The sequence below is a fragment of the Opisthocomus hoazin genome, chromosome 21 (genome assembly GCF_030867145.1).
Source record: "Opisthocomus hoazin isolate bOpiHoa1 chromosome 21, bOpiHoa1.hap1, whole genome shotgun sequence".
Lineage (NCBI taxonomy): Eukaryota > Metazoa > Chordata > Aves > Opisthocomiformes > Opisthocomidae > Opisthocomus > Opisthocomus hoazin.
This window is the reverse complement of record NC_134434.1, coordinates 5,758,428-5,774,814: the sequence shown is the minus strand read 5'-3', so window position 1 is coordinate 5,774,814 and position 16,387 is coordinate 5,758,428. Positions and strand designations below refer to the sequence as shown.

At 54.6% G+C, this 16,387-nt stretch overlaps 1 protein-coding gene across 1 annotated transcript in view; it reads right to left on the bottom strand.

Annotated features, from left to right (window-relative positions):
* The window catches only part of NTN1 (netrin 1), a 107,420-nt gene that overhangs the window by 19,197 nt on the left and 71,836 nt on the right, over positions 1-16,387 (bottom strand). Inside the window, exons 3-4 of the mRNA XM_009933505.2 lie at positions 15,299-15,448; positions 12,209-12,262 (exon numbers count right to left, since the gene is read on the bottom strand). Coding sequence (XP_009931807.2) covers positions 12,209-12,262; positions 15,299-15,448 — 204 coding nt within the window. The remainder of the gene's footprint in view (positions 1-12,208; positions 12,263-15,298; positions 15,449-16,387) is intronic.

Genomic DNA, 16,387 nt, shown 5'->3' with positions numbered 1-16,387 from the left:
GGTGCAAAGCGAGCCTCTGGCATGGGCTTGCATTTAACCATGCAGCTGTGAGACTTTGTTATCTGTCCTTGGTCACCTCCTAAGGTGGCCCGGGGCAGCTGGCCTAGGAGCAGTGGTCCCCACGGTGTGTCCTGGGAAAAGGAGCTGGCAGGTATTTGTCCCATCAGCTGAGACCCTCACCTCCTGGGGCAGCCCCGGAGCGGGTCTGTGACCAGTCTGCTCTCTGGGTAAAGGCAGAGGTGCCTGCTCAGGCACCGGAGCATCTTCTGGTCTCCAAAGCAGTCTCAGGACCCCCTTGCACCATCACAAATGTGCATGGGGCACTGGGGCCAGCCCTGCCCCGTGACGAGCACAGCCGCTGCAGCAGCAAGCTGCGCCAGCCCTGTCTGGACAGCAAAAGCGTGCTCAGTTATTTTAACTTTTTTTTTTCTTTTTGGTGCTCTGTAAACCCTAACATTCCCCTGGGACCCTACTGAAACCCCTGGCGATAGATATACAAAACCTTTTCTGCAAAATCTCTCCCTGGGACCGCCCGGCCGGACTATCGAAACCCCTGCCTGCAGCCCTGCCTGCCCCGTGCTGCACGCCGTGTCCCGGGTCACCGGGACCCGGCTCCCAGGACAGTGTGCTCCAAAGCCATCGTCCGGCAGCGGCCAGGCTGCGCCCTGCCTGACCTGGGGACATGTTACATGGTGCTGGGGGAAGAGGTGCCTGAAACCTACCCCTGCCCCAGCCCCCTGCGACGGGGGAGCCGGGGCCGCAGGCATCTCCGGTGAGGACAACTGCCATTAACCTCTCCCTTGGAACAAGAAGGTGCAACTGAGCCCCCAGCAGCCTCCTTTCTTCTGGCTGGACAAGATTGATTGAAAAACAAATTGGCGCAAATAAAGCATGTAATTAGATTAAAGCCTCTCAGCTGGAGCGGGTGGAAAGCCGCCATCCACGGGAGCCTGCAGCCCCCTCCCCACCTCGGCAGCCCCCAGCACGGCTCGGGGGGTGGCCGGCTCCGGCCCCTCCAGCAGGAGCACCCACATTGTGCAGGATGCGGCCGGGGGTCCCACGCTGCAGCCGCCCGACAGCCGGGGCTGGGCACGGTTCGGATGCCACTGCCCCTTCGGTCCGGCCCTGGGACCCCCGGCTGCTGCGCTGGGAGGGGGGAGCACCCCCAGGCACCACCCGAGTCCCGCTGCGGGCCAGGGGCGTTTGCTCCCTGCTTCTTCAGCTGCCTGCTGCCGGTTTTGGGATGGGAGGGAACAGGCCTGAGCAATTTTTGGTGTTTCGGGACATGGGTGCCCATAGTAGCCGTGGCCTCATCAGTGTCCCAATTTGTCCCAGTATAAGGGGAGTGAGCAGGCTACGGCCACCAGTGACACAACAGGGACAGCCCAGCTGTGCCAGACACTAAAGCACTGGGAAACACCACACGAACATGGGAGCTTTAGTGTGCATCCTCCCCCGTCTCTGCACCCTCTTGCCCCTCTCCCAGCAGCAGGGGCTGGCAGCACATTTCAACCCGCTCCCCACAGCAGCATACCCAGCGCTGAGCCCCGGCAGACATGGGGGACACGGGGTGCCAGCCCCGACAGTGCTCATCCGCACCCGACGCTTCCCCGCTGACCAGCTCCAGGGTTGCCGCTCCGGGCGCCCACGGGGACGCAGCCCTGCCGAGAGCCGCAGTCGACATGATTAAATACGTTAATAGGAAACCATCTGTCTTCAGGAGCGTTGGCCACCCCATAAATTCCCAGCCTGACAGCAGCTCCCCGGCCGAGCGGGCGATGTGTGGGACGCAGGGGCAGGATGGAACAAGAGCCGGGGCAAATCAGACTTTCCGCCCGGGGGGAAGCACGGCAATGGAGAGACGGTGCTGGGGACAAGCGCTTTGTTTGCCAAGGGGAATCAGCATCTGGAAACATCCCAGGAAGGGGAGACAATCAGTTAATTTCACTTCATAATCATCTTTTTTGGTTTTTTTTAGATGGGTCTGACAGAGATGCTGGGCTTGCAAGTCCTTGCTCTGAAGCTCATGGCTTGGCAATGGTGCCCAGGGATGTGGGCATCCAGGTCCCCCCAGTGTCAGAGAGATGGTCCCTGAGGTGGCAGCATGCCAGAGCTGGGGATGTGGGGATGGAGGAGTGCAGGGATGGGGGGATATGGGGATGAGGGGATGGAAGGATGCAAAGATGGAGGGATGGAGGGATGTGGGGGTGGAGGGAAGCAGGGATGGAGGGATGCAGGAATGGAGGGATTTGGGGATGAGGGGATGGAGGGAAGCAGATATCGAGGGATGTGGGGATGTGGGGATGTGGGGATGGATGAATGGAGGGATTTGGGGATGGAGGGATGAAAGGATGTGGGGGTGCAGAAAGCCCTGCGATGGCATTACAGGAGCATGATGCAGTTGTACATGAAGCTTATCTGCATTTCAGTGGAAGTTTTGTGGTGGTTTGGTTTGCTTTTTTTTCCACAGACTTTCTGAAATATTTTGAAGGGACCAGAAGTTTCCTCGCCGGAAGCCCCTCACCCCTATTGTGCTCACAGCCATTCACTGCAGGTCACCACGAGAAACCTCTTTTGAGGAGGGAGCTGGATGCTGCAGCCGATCAATCAATCAATCACGCAGTCAATCCATCACCTTGCTTACAGCCTGAGACAAGTGAGAGAATACCCATGCAGGGCTGAATTAATTACTCATTTGGATGGGTACAAAGCTGGAGACCTCCAGACTGAGCCCAGATTTACACCAGAGTGGCCTAAATGAGAATATGACCTCCCGATCATACCACAGGCAGCTGTGGAAACCTGTATTCCTGGTCTGTGAGATGCTCCCGGCTCTCTGCAGAGCTCAGGCTCACTGTTAGCGCTTCCTCGGAGCGAAGAGCTGTGATTTTTCTCTCCATTGGTGCAAATTCCCCCCTGGCCATGTCCCATCCGCAGCTCTGGGAGCATTCTCACCAAGACAGAGCAGGCGCGGGCTGTGCCTGCAGCCTGGCAGCTCCTCCGCAGCCCGGCCGGCAGCCGGGAGCCGTTGGGGCAGGAGGTGGGTGCTGCCGAGCCCCGCGCCTGCTGGGACCCTCCAGAAGCACCATCACTGTCTCGAGTGCACACATGCGTGCACACACTCCTTTTCATTGAATATCAGTGCCAGGTGACGACCAAGACATGTCGCTACTTCAAACCTGAAAAAAACTAAGGCTAGCCGGTACTCTGCTTGCAGTTCTGCGGAGTTAAGACTTTGTGACTTCCTTTGTTGGTCTTGGAAAAAATCTAGTTTGAGATCAGACACCTCCTCAGGCTTTTCCCTTTCAATACGTGTCAACTGGGAACAGCTAAACTCTCTCTTATCACAGAATCACAGAATCACAGAATCACAGAATGGTGGGGGTTGGCAGGGACCTCTGTGGGTCACCCAGTCCAACCCCCTGCCCAAGCAGGGTCACCCAGAGCAGGCTGCACAGCACCACGTCCAGGCGGGGCTGGAATATCTCCAGAGAAGGAGACTCCACAGCCTCCCTGGGCAGCCTGGGCCAGGGCTCTGTCACCCTCAGAGGGAAGAAGTTCTTCCTCATGTTCAGACGGAACTTCCTGTGCTTCAGTTTGTGCCCCATTGCCCCCCTCTTCTGTCTTTTGATAGTTAAATTTGCATTAAATTTGGAAGGTGCTACATAATTTGGGGGTTTTGGTGTAATTTTTTCGGTTTGCCTCTGATAAAGGAGATCTGCCCAAGGGTCAGCCTCCCACGGTAGCCTGTGCTCCCTCTGCTTGGTGGAGAGCGTCCCTCCCTCCTGCGGGCAGGGGGCCCGTGGCAGGGCAGGGCTGGGGGAGCCCAGCACCCGGCTGAGCCAGTCGCCCCAGACCTGGCCAGAGGCTGGAGGAGGCTGGGTGGCTGTGCCGTGCCCAGCAGCTGAGGCTTGTAGCCATCCAGTCAGCCCAGCTGAGCAGAGACCTGGACCTCTGGGCCATCCATTTGAGATTTGGGAGGGCTGCAATGTTCAATACGCGTTGGCAGGGTTGGTTTGGGGCCACCTCTGAGACAAAATCATGGCAAGGGGGGAGACCCCAACCCAACCATTACCCCACGGACCATGGGAGGCAGGGGCAGATGGACTTCTAAGAGACATCTGCCTGGCTCCTCTGACAGCCTTCAGTCTACATCGGCAAGATGCCATGGCCAAGTGCCACCATCCAAACCACAACAGTGACACATCCCAGGTGCAGAGCTACCCCCTTTCTTCCCTGCTTGCTCAGTGCTCTTGGAAGGAGGGAAGATGTGAATTTCAGCATAGTGTGGACTTGCTTCCTCCAGCCCTCTGAGAGCCCACCCAAGAGCCATGCTCACACGCCCATGCCCAAGCACAGAATGATGTGCCAGGTCCTCCCCGGCCAAGCTGACAGCACCCATTGCGTTTGTCCCTGTGGCTCCAACACCAGTGAGAGATTTGCCACTGACTTCACCCGGGGATGGAGCTGGTCCGGTGATTTAGATAAACATTCGGGAAGGGGCCGGGGAGCAGTGATTTGGCCCCACGTCCCATCCTGACTGGAGGCACTGTGCAATGCCCCACGCTGTCATTTTCCGAGCAAGCCTCGCACCCCTCACAGATGTTGTGGAGGCAGCTGGTGGCTCACATGGCCTTGACTCCTTCTTTCCAGCTCATTAAAAGGAGCTGTGGTACATTCAATCCTTTCCTAATGTCACTTTTCCCTTGGAGCTGTTGCTGCAGTGGTTATCACAGTGTTTATGTGACCACGAGCAGAGGGGACAGTGGTCTGCAGCCTCTGCTTGGCAGTGGAGGTGATGAGCCAAGAAGACCATGTTCCCATAGAGATGCATGGGTACAGGCTGGCCAGGTGGCTGGAAATAAGGAGGTGGTTCCCAGCTGGCCAAGCCATGAAATCCAAGCGCAGCCCCTGTGCCCACGGAGGGAACAAGGGATTTAACTCATCTTCTAACGGCGCCTGGTGAAGTTTTGCTGGGATGACACGAGTGCTGGTGGCAGCAGCCCTGAGGGACCCAGTGGGTCCGTTTTCCTCCGTGTCCATCTACGAGGATGGCTGTGAGCCCACAGCCACCCTCTGAAACTGTATTTTGTCCTTCTGCTGCCGGATGGATGAGCCCCATTCTTGCTACACTCCCCTGCGATTGCCCCAGGTGTCGTGGTGTGTACCTGGGAGCGGGGGACTCTGAGGATGGCCTTGCATTGCCCCATTTCATCTAGGCATGGGAAGGCAAAAATTAAAGCTTTCGACCCTCAGACAAACGAAAACCAACCCCTTTTTAGGTCAGGGCTACTCTGATTACCTGCAAATGATGCTGAGACAGGAGCACCAACTCATCAGAGGGGCCAATTTTCCCCATTGCTGGCTCTTGTTGGAGACTTCTGGCTAAAATTTAGAAATTTCACCCCAAAGCCCAAACCCGTAAGTAGTGAAAAGCCAGCTGCAGCCCTGGAAGGATGCACAGCTTCCAGCTCTGCCGTGGGATGGCATGGGAAGAAATCAGGGGGTTCCCGAAGCTGGGACATGGCTACGGGGTGTCCGAGGAGCTGGGGAGCACCATGGAGGTTGCAGGGGGAGGTCTGCGTGGGGCACGCGTGTGCAGGTGCACGTGTGGAGCGCAGGGAAGGAGTGGGCGGCTTGGAGATGGTGGCTTGTCCCAAGTGCTCCCAGTGCTGTGTGGCACAGCGGTGGGGGCTCTGCACCGCGACGGCAATGGGGGCCGCCCAGCCGTGCAGGGCGGATGGAGGGCTCTTTTCCGGGGGAATGAATGTTTTCAAACGAATATTTTCTATTTCCTACAGTTTCTATTTTCCCGGACTGAAGCCATAACATTTGCGTATGTTTTTTTCCAAGTGAGACACGGAAGCAGGAAAAGTCTTGAAAGGCTCAGACAGCTCATGGGATTTGTGGTGGTTTTTTTTATTTTTTGTGTTTTTTCTTGTTTTTCCTTGAGACTGTTCCAGATTGTTCCAGAGCAGAGACCTGACTGCCCATGTCCCTACTCCGAGCTTCTTCCGGAAGGTATTAATCATCCTCGCACACCACGGCACTCATCCACCTCTGCACTGGGTTGTGTGTGTGCGCTGGGAAAGCCGCAACCTGCAGCCAAGCTGCTTCAGGTCCGTGCACACCCGAGGGAGCCTCAGGGATTGCTAAGAGTGGGGTTTTTTTTTCCCATTTATGCACTTACATTCAGTCTCTTCCTCACCAGCCAGGAACAAAAGGGCCCAGGCAACACCTTGAGCCCAAAAGGCTTTTGGAAAGTCCAGATCTGGTTGTGAAACTGCGGAGGCCGATTTCCAGGGGAAAAGCATGCAAAGTTGCATCAGTCCAATCACCTGTTTTTGTTTAAGTCCACTAGCTGAAATCATCCACCTAAGATAATAACTTCCAAGCCAATCTGGATTTGATTCCGATAAGACAGCAACTGACTGGCAGGTTTGTAAACCTTCTCCCCCCCACTGTTGATCTATTTTTATTTTGCCCTTTCACTGTGGCCCCTTCTGCATCTCTGAACGGGACCAGAAAAGGACTGGGTGGTAGTAAGATCTTTCCTTGCCTGGACACGAAAATTAGAAGCAATCCCTCCTCATCCTCCAATCTCCCGGCATGGGAGAGCATGAATGCATTTCATCTAAACAATTCGGTTTTGAGCTGTTTCCCCAAATTGATTCAGACCTCTGAGAGCTAAGCGGAGCCAGGCAGGACCCCCCCCATGCCAAAGCCGACATTGTTCCAACCCTTGTACCAAGGCCAGCTTTGGCCCATGCTTTTTTGATATTTACCCCTCGTTGACTCAGAGCAGCAGTGACGCTAACTCCGCTCTTGGTGAGGAAGGCACTTTCTGTCCTACGTAGCTACGAGAAAAGGAAATAAAGCAGCATCTCTCCCAGGACTGGCTGCACCCAAAGCCTCCCACTAATTTCTTTCTCCATCTTGATAACCCTTTTACTCCCATCTCATGGGACCTCTGACATGCAAACACATGGATTGAAGGGTTTGCCAAGAAAACACCATGAAATCCAGAAGATACTTCAGGGTGGTGGTGGGAGATGAGTGGTGCTGAGACCCGGGATGACCTGGCGCTCCCCGCCGAGGGAAAGGAATGAAATATGGAGGGTTCAAGCTCCCTGGACAAAACAGTGCTTAAAAAGTCCAATAAAAATCACTGTGAGAAGAATTATGGTCAGACGCTGGGCCCATCAGATTGCTCAGCTTGGCTCAGCCTCCCCTGGGCTTTCACGGAGAGGCGGCGGGAATGGCTCCTGGAGAGATGGATTGGTCCCTGGTCGCTGCTCCGGGCAGAAGCGGGGAGATCCATCCCTCCAGCGACGTGGGGATCCAAGCGACGCTGCCGAGTCATTGCTCACAGCTCGCAGGCTGTCAGGACACCCAGCTCACTCCCGGCCCACGGATAACCCTCTCCCAGCCTCCAGCAAGGGGTCCCTGTGCTGAAGGGAGGTCTCCAGCCCTGCTGAGATGGGAACATCTCAGTTGCAGGCTTTGTACAGAGTAGGGCAAATCCGTAACTAACTCTTCTCTCCAGGACAAGGATGCAGAGTTACAGGAATCGCTCCTTCCCTGATGGGGCTGTTTGCTGCCAGGATCAGTGGGAGCTCGGGACTGAAGGCTGCATCGCTGTCAGTAGCACCAGCTAGAAATGGTCACTTTGGAGCAAGGCTGGAAGGAGTTTCAGACACCTACCCAAAGCCTTGGTCAAAGGTGAGGGGCATGTCCTGACCAACGTGGCTCTGATCGCCACAGCCGTCCCTATAGGCACTCCCCTAGGCAGATGCACGGGTGCTAGGGAGCACCAGGCTACTCTTCACCAAAGTGTCCATGTTTGGTGCCTAAAATAAACCGTGCACGCCATTATTCTGTGCAAGGGTTCTATCGCTGCAGGCTCTATGCTTTTGCTTTGCTCACCGTGCTCCTTGCTGGCCAGCTGAGCGGCCACGGGGGCAAGCAGCCCAGCACCGGCCCCAGCCCACAGGCACAGTGCCTGGCTTGGGGCTGGTGGCCGTGACTCGCAGCCCGGGGCTGTGGTGGGTCACACTGCCACAGCGCATCAGCTCCGAGCAGGCGCTGACGAGGGCTGTGGCTAATCGAGGCGGCGCATGAAATTTGGGATGGCCAAATGCAGCTGCCCCAGTTGGCATTTGCCCAGGACAGAGCGTGGAGTTCATGGAAAGAAGCTGTTTCCCCGGCGGTGTTGGTCTTTGTGTGGGGCACACAGGTGGGAGATGTGTCACTCCCAAACCAGTCCTCACTGGTGGGGGAAAGCAAGGCTGGGGCTTCAGCAGCTCTTTGCTTTCAAGCCGGGATGTTAGCTGATGGATGTGGATAAATGCTGCTTCCTCCAAGCCCCTGCCTGTATTCAACCCCTCTCTGGTCACGCTTTGGAAAGATGCAAGAGGACATGGGGACTGGCAGGGAAAAGACTAGAGAATGTCCTCCAAAAGGCCACTTTGGACTCATGAATAGGAATGTGCCCAGATAATTGAGCTCCTCACAGCAGCAAAAAGATAATGAGAGATCCCTGTGGCCAGTTCAAACTCAGGGACACTGCTCAAGTGTCACCTCTTGCCACTGGCTCCAAGGCTGGTGGGTGGCTTAACAGGGCAAACTTCATGTAAAGCTGTCCTGAGGGATGCTTCCCACCACGGTGATGGGCAAACAATTGTTTACTCACTCAGAAATGCACCCCGTGCCCTGCAACCTGATCTTGAGCAGGGGAGGGGATGGCATGAACCAAGTCCTGCCTTGGGAAAGCACTGGGGCAGCTGCACTGGGTGGGACGTGCCCTGACCCCTGGAAGGAAGGAGCCCAAGGAAAGGAGACTCCACCAAGGATGAGATTCTGGCTGGGAGGTCCCCGACGTGAGTACCGGGTCTGCTTCTGCTCGCTAGGTCAGTGATGGTGTGAGGAGATCCCAGCATGGAGACACTGTAGCTCCACACAGGGCTTCATCTCTGAAGCCAAGCACCTTGCAGAATGGGCTTTGAGAAGCCATCTCTGCATCTCCTTGGCTGCCAACCATCCACATTCATTGGCAGAACCTGTGATAATCCTGGTGACAGTGAGGTGCAAGAGGGCTGCTCTGCCATGGCTACGGCAAGCTGGGAACAGAGCAGGTTTGGGAGGCTGTGGGGGAATGAGCAGATGGGTCCCGGTGCAGAGCACAAAATCTCAGTGTTCCCAGGCTATGAGACAGAACATTTAGTCTGCAAGCCCCTGCGAAATAGCAGGAGCCCATGAGAAATCTGGTATTTCATCTGTTGAGTTTTTTGTATTTAAGCATTGCTTGGGTTTATTATTACCCGATGGAGGGTGAAAGCACGGCCCCGCAGGGTTGCAAGGGCCAAGCAGTGCTCAATTCCCCCCTCAACACGCTCAGTTTGGAAATCGTGATGCCAAGGGCCAAAGGCCCTGTCCCCAAAGATGGGTCAGTAAATCAGGCAGATGAAGATGCTCAATTGAACGTGATGACACCGTGGAGCAGAGCTTGCCCTAGCAGGATCCAAGTAAGCCCTTCAGATCCTATTCTGCTGCCACCCACCTTCTGCCACAGAGGGGACCAGCTGGGATTGAGCCTCTCCTTTGGTGCACACTCAGCAGGGCAGCGGGCACCTTTTTCTGGAGGTCTCACCAATCCCTAAACCGCCAGCTGATCTACTCTATCTGCCTATAAATTTTCCATATTTCAGCAGCACAGTCCCTGTGGATAGGAAAAACCTGCCCTCAAACATCTGAGAGTCTCGGCTAGACTGTGGGCTTCTTTTATAGCAAGGGGGGAAACAGGGAGTTGCAGACACAAATTTACCTCCTACAGAATGAGATGGGGAGAGGAAAGCCCTCTCTACTCTACTTACAACATCGCACCGACCTGCGGTGTTGGGGTAAAAGAAAGAGTTGCAGAGGCTGCAGGAGCATGTGAGAAGACTCGGGGTGTGCCTGCCAGTCCCAGGGACTTGGCCAAGGTGGGCACATCCCCATGCTGAGTCCCCTTGCAGCCAGGACAAGATGGGAGGTTTAACGGGAGCTTTGGGGAGCAGCTGAAAGAAGATGGTGAGATGCACTACTGCATCTAATTAACTTCTCTGAGGAGTTGAGGAAGAAGATTTCTCCTGATGGAAGCGAGTAACAGAGGCTGGTATTGTCAGGGAACGGTGTTGTAAGGAAGAGAAGACCTGGCCCTGCTTGGCTTCAGGGTAGGTGGGATGGTCTCTGTTCCTAACAGCCCAAAACTTCATTGTGATGGACTCACCAAACCACTCATCTCGTGCTGGCACCTGATTTGTAAGGTGAAGCAGCAAAAGGGCTGATCACCAGCAGCTGTGCTGGAAGCATGCTGGCTGGGGCAGGTTTTTTATGTGTCCTTATGCTCCTCAGCTCCCCAGGTCTGTGGAGACACTTTAAGAAGAACACACAAGGCAATAGGCACGAACGTGAGGCTGCAAGGTGTTTCTGGCTCATACCAGCCAAAGAAATGACACTGAAACACAGAGCTGTCGCTACTGTGTTTACAGGTGGCAGAACTTGTCGTTTAAATCAGTCCTACCCAAACCCCTGGGCTTCACCTTCCTCTGACACTGGGGACTGAAGACCTTGTCCCTTTGCTCCCCGAGTTTCCCATCCCGGGAAGAGCTCCTGAGCATACAGCAACACTCAGAGCCTGCGCGATAAGCCCTGCCACGGGGCGAGCCTTGGCTCAGAGTTCAGTTCGAGGTGACGCCCATCACTTTTAGTACAAAATCTTTGATTTATGAACCCTCCTACCCCGGTGAGACAAAAGTAAACAGCCTTTACACCCTGTCTCCTTCACAGCCGCGGTGCTGTTCAAATACCCTGGGAATCTGCAGAGAGCGGGACGGAAGAAGTCACCGTTTCCCAGGACACTCCAGCTCCTGCTGACATCCTCTGCTCAGACCCATCTGACCCCGAGGGAGCTGGGGACAGAAAGTCCCTCGGTGGTGTGGTGGGGGCAGGTGTCGGCCCCTCTGAGGGTGTAAATCATGAGGGGAGGATGATGGGGTGTCGGTGCAGTTGTGATGGTGGAAATGGGGTGTACGAAGAGAAGCGCTGAGCCCCGGGTCAGCATTGCATGAGTCGTATTTGGTGCAAAGACAAAGGGAAGGGAAATGGGAGGATACATACACCGTGATGTGCCAAAGCTTTCAGAGAATCACAGAATCATTAAGGTGGGAAAAGACCTCTAAGATCACCGTCAACCCAACACCACCATGCCTGCTAAACCGTGTCCCCAGGTGCCACTTCTACACGGTTTTTGAACCCCTCCAGGGATGGGGAACCCACCATTGCCCTGGGCAGCCTGTTCCAATGCCTGACCACTCTTTCAGTAAAAAAATTTTTCCTAATCTCCAATCTAAACCTGCCCTGACGCAAGCTGAGGCCAGGACGACCCTCTGTACCACAGCTTGTATTAATATGGTCATCCAAGTCCATCAGGGCTGTGCTGCTGTCCCCACACAGCAGCCCCTACTGCAGGACCCGCAACCACAGGACCTCCCTCTCCAAGCGAAGATGCTTCCCCTGGCTCTTACAGTCACCAGCCTTGAGACACGTCCGAGCACATCTGTCCCCAGCAAAGCCACTAACCACAGCCGTGTCCCACCCTGAGGACCTGAAGAGCCGGACAGTAGACACATTGCCGTAACATACACAGGTCCCTTCAGCACCTAAGATTGCTTAGCATGAAAAATACATGGATATACCCAAATGCTCATATGCAGCAGTAAGCAACACTTAGGGTTTTTGTTCCCTTTTAGAGGTTTTCAGTTCTCCAGTCCTTCTCCACCAGTAAAACTTGGTGGAACTGTTCTCTTAGCCTCTTCAGAAGGCAACCACTAAAGTTCAATAATCAACCAGTGGTAGACTTCAGTCCCTACCTCTTTTCCATCAAGTGTTGGTTCCCCATTGGGTAACCCCCTTATGCTTATACATTTAGCACTGCTGGGAAAATCTTTCTGTATCTTGTCTACACTCCCATGTTCTCCTAGAAACACCCATCTCTTGGGATGCTGCACACTTGTTTCAAACACTCGGACATTTTGGGCTTAAAAGGAAACCACTTGTCCCAGTACAAACAACAGAATTTATGTATTAATTTAACGTAATTTCATGTCAGGCAGACGATTGGTTGAAAGACATTTACTGTCAAGATGCTTTCAAAGAAGAGCCAACGTACCTGCAGGCTCCTCGGTGCTGCTGGCGGCGGTGGTGGGGGGAGCGGCGGGGATCTCTGTGCAGGACAGCGAGAAGCAGGAAGGAAAGGAGAGGAGATAAAAGCAGGCATTATTCCAGATCCCAAAGAGCCTGGCCCCTGCATGCACCGTGTTTGCCCTTCCCAACCATGTCTACCAGCAAGGAGTCTTTCCCAACTACGTTCCTTGCAAGAGCTCCGGGAACCAGCACACCAGGACCTTACCCACTGGGGAACTGGGCCTCCCATAAGGGTGTGGGAAAGGGTTTTTAAACCAGAAATTTTGGCTTGTGGCTAAAAATTATAAGCCCCAGCAGCCACAGGGAGCATGGCTGCCTCTCCCTATCCCTGGGTTGTCCCTTCCAGCTGCTTTTTCCACCCATGTCTGAGGCAGTGCTACCACTCCTCTCGTGTGACATAGGCTGCAGGTGAAGTATTGCATCTATCTGCTGGGGTGCAAGCCTCATCTCACATGTTTAAAGGAAACACAAACGTATCTGGTGCCAGTGCAATGGTCCCTGCTTTCGCTTTGGGGCTAGCTTTGCACAGCTGAAACCACATAATGTTCTGGATCTTCATGCCCAAGTCTGACTGTGTTTGTTGATGTTGAAAAGGACTGACTGCAGATGGAGCGCGTTGTATGGTCCCAGCTTTGGCAAGATGACCTCTTTTCCCCAGTGCACATACACAACTCTCATTACTGACATCTTTTGAATATTTAGGGCACAGTGCTGCAATTTGTGTGCCTCCCTGGGAATCCTGGCAGGGAACACCCTACCAGATCATTTTGAAAGTGGAATTTAGGCATGAGCTGGGGGTTGGCATCTGCCTCCTTCTGCTTTTGCTCTCGGGAACCTGCCCGGCTGCAGAGGCAGGATTTGCTGGGTTGTGTCTGCACTGCAGTGACGACAGCTCATAAGGGTGCAGCCCAATTATCATTAGATGACCTTTTGTGTCATTCACCCTCATGCAATAAAACACAAGCCCAAGCCCATGTGAGACGCGTGGCGCGTAGTGAAGCAGCAGATGAACAGCCAGCCCAGCTGTCCTGAAGCTGGTGCCTGGCTGGGTGCTTGTGCCTGCCGGCGTGGGCTGCAGTGCAGACAGACCCCACTGCTGTCTTTGTTGCCCACGAGGTGATTTTTTCATTACTGTAAGTCTTTGGGACAAGGGAAATATAAGCAGTGGTAAATCAGAGAGTGACTGAGCTCTTGCAGACAGGGTGGGCAGCCCCTTGCCAGCTGCAGTGTGTCTGTGCCCTCCCAGTGCCAGGCAGGAGAGCAGTGTGGGAAGGGATGGAGATCAAGTGCCCCCCACTGCGCATGTATAAAATATGTGAACTACGTCCCCCCCACACAAGCAAAATATGCTGACTAACATTTTCAGGGATGAAAATGTGCTGGTTTGGGTTTTTCTAGGATGAGAGAACCATGAGTTGCTCACATCCTCGCTTGAATTGCTTTAGCATCGTATGTGCAGATCAAACTCCCAACAACTGCACAGCAGCTTGATGGCCAGGCCACAGCCTTGCTTCAAACACATTTTGGACAAAATTTTTGGCCCCTTGGAAAGGATGTTTTGTGGTGACACGTAAGTAAGGGGCTCTCATGGGTGCCGGAGCAGTGGCTGGGTGGCAGGGCCAGGGCAGGGCAGCCCTGCCAGGCTCACGGCAGCGGGCAGCCTGGAGCACGCCGGGTCGGCAGCTGGCGTGAGCACAGCCCGGCTCCAAACGCCTGCTTGGACCATGTTGAAATTCTGTGTCTGCCTTTATTTAGCGCAGTGAATCCCAAGGGAGATGATGCAAGGAACAATTTACCCTCTGATTTACCATGGCCCTGGGGAATGATTAATGATAAACCTTTGCGCATACTTGCTGCAAAGCATACCGGAGCCATGACTGTAGCATCCTGGGGAAACAAGCATCTGGTTTGAGCTCTTGCCGTCCCATTGCGACAGGGGGAAGAATGAATCTCAAGTGACCAAAAACCACCCTGGAATGTATTTTTTTCTTCAGCAGGAGAAGGTGGAGAAAGGGTATCTGCCTCATAATTTGGCAGTGGCCATCCTGAGAGGCAGATGCTGCGAGGGCACATTGTGGGAGCAGACTGTGGGTTCCCAGCAAAGACTTGACTCTTTCAGCCTTCACTTTTCTTTTACCGTTGGGCCTTTTTTCCCCTTTTAGCAGCAGGGAGTCAACCTCAAGGGGAACTGTCCCTCCTTCCCAGCCCGTCCCAGGCACCATAACTTTGATGCTTAATTTCATTAGGGCAGGTGGAGATGTCTCTCGCAAGGTGCAGGGGCTGCTGAATGATCCAACAGCAGCAAACCCAACAGGCAGCAGAGAGAAGCACTGGGCTAAAGCACACCTTGCCCAGGCAGCCAGCGCTTGACAGGGACTGAGTGGGGATGTGGATGTTTGCAGAGCAAACGCTGCGATCGAGAGGCTTTGGGAGCTGTACCTGGTGCTTGCTGCTGTTGTTTGAAGAGCAAAGAATGAGAGCAGCCTAGGGAAGACAAACTAAAAAGCAAACCCAAGGAAGCAAACAGTAAACCAGTCCATGTTTCTGGGTGGTTTGTGTGAGTGTAAGATCGCCTTTAGCAATCCAGGTGCTATCGGCTGTGTTACTGTGATGGCAGCTCCATCAAACCAGCAGATCCTCTGATTTGAGCTCTGTGACAGTGCAGCACAGCCTGATTTTGGAAAGAAAAAACAGTTTGCAGTGATCTGCCTTAGCATCCAGACCTGATGTGATACTCCAAAGAAAATATGCTCTCCGGGCAACTTTGTTCTGTGAAGCAAAATCAAATTACAGGCAAATTGGACTGCAGATGCACTCACACAACCCACGCAGCAAGGTAGATAAGCTACTTAGAAGCTAGGTGTGAATTTTGGGTATATGTTCTACTGCGGGCGGTGCGGCTGGCGGGGGTACCGAGGCAGCTCCAACCCCGGAGCACTGCCTGTCGGCACGTACGCAGTGGGGTTAGTAGCCACCCAGACCGAACAGTGGCTCCTGTGGATCTAGAAAGGTTAATATCTCTAATCTACAGACATCAAAAGAGCGATCCACCTACTTATGCAGGGGGCAATGGGAGACCGGCTCTGCTGGTAGCCTTTGGCGCATCGATTGCACGTGATGCCGGTGACACCGTCTTTACAGGGACATTGGCCCGTGGTTTGGTTACAGGTTTGGCCGGCAGCGCCCACGGGATGGCAATCGCACTCTGTGGGGGAACACACAACAAGAGGGTCAGGAGGAGAGGAGAGCGGGTTCAGGAGGCTCTTGCAGCATGGCTCCACGTTCTCCGCAGCCGGCGCTGGACCTCCGGCCAACATCCCGTCCAGCCAGAGACCGCACTGACCTGAAACAGAGGTGGCATTTGGCAGAGGGGGTGCACACGGCCATCGCTTGGGTGCAGAGGGGGTAGCACCAGAGAGGGGTGGCCCAGCCACAGCTCGTCCTGCTGTGGAGATGGAGTTGCGGCCAGGACGTCTTGCCCAGGGCCATGAGCCCTCTGCAGATGTGGGGAGGCAGTGTGGGGTGTCGCTGCTCAAGGATACCCGCCCAGGGGCACTGCAACTACCTCATCCCACGGGTGCTGTGGTCAAGAGTTTCAAGGACTTGAATAGGAGAGGAGCAGGGAGGGCAGCACAGCTGGAGAGGCTCCGGGAGCTGAGCACCCGCTGCCCCACCCCAGCCGGCTTCAACCCTCCCGGGGCTCCTTGGAGCAGTGGCAGGTCTGTAGGGATGAGGCAGAAAATCAAGGAGCATTTCATCACTCCTTCAGCACACGAGATACCAGGCAGGAAGCAATTGCTTTCAGAGACTTTGGGAATTCATTTCACGTGCGCTACAGAAAAAAAAAAACCCAACACCCTCCTTTCAGAGCTTTCGCTCGAGCCCTTCCCCGCTGAGCAGCATCGCTGGCAGCTGGCACCGCGGGCGCAGGAAGGAAATGCCCTTGTGGGATGCAGGCAGGCTGGAGGACCTGCTGTTCCCGGCCAGATGGATGGAGGCTCGACGGCAGAGCTGGGCAGATGTGAAGGGTTTGGCAGGGGATGTAAGTACTGCACTTGAAATCATTCACCATCTCATTTCCCACAGTGGGACTTACCGGCGCAGCTGTTTGTTAAAAAAAAAAAACAACTAAGCAAAAGAAAAA